We start from the raw sequence: 4,244 nt of genomic DNA, 5'->3' as shown, positions 1-4,244 counted from the left end.
AATATCCTTTGTCTAACTTCTATATTTTCGTGGTTATAGTCCCATTCTCTTCCCCACATCTGTTCAGCTTACATGTCTATCTATGTATCCACTTATACATTATTATCACTGTTATTGCAGGGCTATGTATATAATTGTATTTACCTCTGTTGCCTTAACTCTTGTACCTGACCTGTTTTAGTGGAGTGGAAGGGGCAGAAGCCAGATTACCATGGGTTACTGAAAAGGGTAGGAGTTACATAAAAAGATACGGTAAATATAGATAACCTCTTTGAAAATTTTGATCAAAGAATCTGGGAAGATTTTGGAAAATGGTATTCTTCTTGCCTTTCATTCCCAACCCAACTCCAGTCCAGTCATGCTCCTGGGTCAGACAAATAGTAGCACCAGTAAATAGGCAAAGCCTCAGACTTGTTACTTGGCTTTCACAGGGTAAACTATCACAGAAACGCCTCCAGGTAGGGAAATAAAAAGATTTGTGTGTGCTAAGAAGTTTTTTATCGTATTATAGCACTAATACTACAAGGTATGCATCTGGACAGATGACTCTCTTTACTGACCTCCACCCACCTCCACTCTCCTCCAATCTGTTCCAACTGCAGGCAGGAATCTTCAAATATAAATCTGATTATATTTAAACTCTTCAGTTCCCACCCTAAACCCTGAAGTCTTCCCACCACTCTTAGGACAAAGGTAAAAAAATTTATGGTGGCCAGAGGAGTGCGGAAATGATGAGGCCCCTGCCTTCCTCTCCAGAATCTCCTCATTCATGTTTTATACCGCAGTCACTTGGAACTTCTTTTGATTCCTCAAATACACTATGGTCTGTTCTATCACAGGCCTCTGTATATACTGTGTCCTCTGCTTGGGATCTTCCTACCATCTCTTTGTTTGGTTAACTCCTACTTATTTGTCAGCTCTTAGCTCAAATGTCACTTCTTCAGGGAAGACTTCATAGTTCTCCAAGACCTTGATTGTACTCTCATAATACCCCATCTTTTACTCTCATAGTACTTGCCACAGTTTTTAACTATATATGTGTTGTTGTCATCATTTGATTAATGTCTATCTCCTCCAACAGACTGGAAGACCTAGGAGGGCAGGAAGTATGCCTCTTTTCTCACTATAATATCCTTAGCTCTGATAGCATAGTGCTTGACACACAGAAAGTACTCAATAATGTGTGTGTGCACGTGTGTGTGTGTGTGTGTGTGTGTGTGAATGGTTAGTTTGGGGAACTGCAAAGCAAAGCCAGAGACCAGCCCTGTACTGTGGTGACCTCATAAACTGACACTACACTGAGTAACCCTGTGAGAGCTACCCATCTGCCTCCCTCAAGAATCTGTCTGTGGTTGGGCCACTGTCAACTACAACATATATATTGCATATACCACCTACTTGTTTGGTTTCTGAATCATCAGAATCCACCCTCATTCAGCAATGTGGACTATCAGCTTTCAGGGACAAAGAAAACAACCTTGAAATAATTACCATTTATTCATTCTACCAATATTTATTCTGTGTTTACTCCTACTGTATTCCAGGCACTGTGCTGGGGGTGGAGAAACACAGATGAATGAGCTTTAGTTATTATTCTTAAAGAGTTTATGGTTTTAAAGCATAGCCAGATATGTCAATAAATAAATCATAACTTCCTCTTTTAAAATAGTAATACTGCAAGTAGCTCTGGTAGCCTAGTGCCTAAGGCTCTTGACTGCTAACCAGAAGGCTGGCAGTTCAAACCCACCAGCCACTCCTCGGAAGGAAGGCTGGGCAATCTACTTCCGTAGTGATACCACCTTGGAAACTCAAGGAGGGGTTGCTATGAGTTGGGTCCGACTCCATGGCACACATAATAACAACAACAGTATTGCAAGGCATGCTCAAGGTTTTAAAAGATCACAGAGAACAGAATGACTATCAAAGCCCTCAACAAAGCTATAGCTAGAAGTGCTATTTAGAGATGACTGCCCAAGGGACACACTTTACAAACCCTCTATGCTCTAACTATGGACCAGTTTACACTGTAAGAAAGCAGTTTATTTGGACCACATTAAACAAGTCTCTCAAAGAATAACCATCAGTAGGTTGCTTTTTTTATTTTTGTGTTCTTGGCTTTTATTGGACACAAGAAATATCAACATGAACTTTACTTTTGCATTCATTGTTCAAATCTTCTTAGTTGACTTATTATATCATTCTGTATTCCCTAACGAGATCACTGAGAAACTACCTTTAGGATTTAGTGCTACCAAAAAAAAAAACCTAGTCTCTCTCTTTAATGAACTGATTCCTTTCAAATAACACGATCTATTCCACATAGTGTTTTCATTTTTCACCCTGGCAGCCAGGAAGCTCAGAACTAAATTTCAAATTCAGTCACAGTGATATTTAACTCCAGGGTAATCGTGTTCTCCTTTTTCTCTGGACTTAATGTTCTATTTTTAGTTTTCTAGGCTACTGCCTCAGAAACCCAAGGAGGGGTCGCTATGAGTCGGTCGGACTTGACAGCACATAACAACAACAGGCCATTATAAAGGAGCTCTGGTGGCCTAATGCCTAAGGCACTTGACTGCTAACCAGAAGGTTGGTGCTTCAAACCCGCCAGGCACTCCTCAAAAGGAGGGTTGGGCAATCTACTTCCGTAGTAATACTGCCTCAGAAACCCAAGGAGGGGTCACTATGAATTGGTTCTGTCTTGATGGCAGTGAGTTTGGCTTTTTGGTTTAGGCCATTATAAACCTCCTCTTTATCCTTATGAAAACAAATGGGGTAGAATGTACTTAATATTTGATGTACTCAGTTGTTTTAGAATTATTTCTGCCATTTATCAAAGATAAATGCAAAAACACATGGCCTGTGTTTTAATCTTTACAAGAATTTGTAGTAACTGGAGAGGACCCAGGGAAAAGCAACAGAAAAAGAACAAAGGATGGGACTGGGACTGAGGTATTATGTTCATATTCTCCAACTCAAATACAGGGGCACATTGATCAGAGAAATATTGAAGACAGACCCCAAGAGTCATGGTCACTATTTAACATATGCAATTAGTTATAGAAGGAGTTCACCCTTTTGGGGTTATACACCCCTTTGATGGCCCATTGTTAAGACTTGCTCCCCAGTAAAATACAATATAGTTTCTGAAAGTCAAACCCTCCTATCCTATTATTTATTCATCTTTCCAGAATATCAAAAGCATTTTACATATGACACTATGGTAAAGAATTCCGATAACCCTAAGGAAAAACCTGAGCTGCCAGGTGAGATAGGTAGACCGACACATCCTAAGCAATCAGCTGAAGTTTTTAACACTCGAGCAGCACTTTTGAGTGGTTTAAGCCAATGTGGGTTTTTTGTTTTTGTAACTTTTGGGGACCTCTTTGAGAAAGTGATAAAGGGATGAGTCACTATCCAAAAAAATACATCCACAAACGCATTATTTTGCACATTTTATGAGGCTCATTGACTTCCTAAAGCCCATCCTCACGGGTTAAAACTTCCCTGGATGACCTTTAGAATCACCCTCTTTTTCCTCGTGGGGCCAAGAACCTCCTTAAAAGAGGTTTCGGGACTGGTAGACTTACGATCCCCCACAATTTTTCCCCAGGTTCCTCCTGATTTCCCCCCCTCCCCCACGCCCGTGGAGCGCAGGTGCGAAAACCTAAGGGACCAGCCGGCTCAGGAGAGGGGGATGGGACCCTGGGAGAGGAGGAGGAGTGGGTGGGGGCCTCCTCAATGTTGCCTGGTGACCACGCTCTCCTCCCAGACCGTTCCATTTCCTCAGCAGGTGGTACCGTGGGCCGGTGACGGACTTCCCAGGGCAGCCCTCTTCCGGCTTCCCCCCCTTTGCCGGGCGGTGGCGAGGGCCCGTGATATCACAGGAGGCGGGGCCGGCACTGCTGCCGGGTGCTGGAGGCGCCATTGGAGCCGGCTTGGCTCGCGAGCCCCACTGAGGAGGCGGAGGTCGAGCCGCAGTTACCGCCGAGTCAGCTCCCGGTTCTTGGTTCCTAGGCGGCATGGCGTGCGGGGCGACGCTGAAGCGGCCCATGGAGTTCGAGGCGGCGCTGCTTAGCCCCGGCTCCCCGAAGCGGCGGCGCTGTGCCCCTCTTCCCGGCTCCACTCCGGGCCTCAGGTCCCCGGACGCCGAGCCGCCACCGCCGCTGCTTCAGACACAGACCCCACAGCCGACTCTGCAGCAGCCCGCCCCGCCCGGCAGCGAGCGGCGCCTTCCAACTCCCGGT

The 4,244-nt window shown here is 44.8% G+C and overlaps 1 protein-coding gene across 1 annotated transcript in view; it reads left to right on the top strand.

Annotated features, from left to right (window-relative positions):
* The first annotated feature begins 4,019 nt into the window (after nt 1-4,019).
* Nucleotides 4,020-4,244, top strand: part of AKIRIN1 (akirin 1) — a 12,550-nt gene continuing 12,325 nt past the window's right edge. The window contains exon 1 of the mRNA XM_007947602.2: nt 4,020-4,242. Within this exon, the coding sequence (XP_007945793.2) occupies nt 4,020-4,242 (223 nt within the window). The remainder of the gene's footprint in view (nt 4,243-4,244) is intronic.

The sequence above is a fragment of the Orycteropus afer genome, unplaced genomic scaffold (genome assembly GCF_000298275.1).
Source record: "Orycteropus afer afer isolate SDZICR_OR568_19922 unplaced genomic scaffold, OryAfe1.0 scaffold00192, whole genome shotgun sequence".
NCBI classification, from domain to species: Eukaryota; Metazoa; Chordata; class Mammalia; order Tubulidentata; family Orycteropodidae; genus Orycteropus; species Orycteropus afer.
Note: the sequence above shows the minus strand (reverse complement) of the source record. Positions and strands in the feature narration are given on the sequence as shown.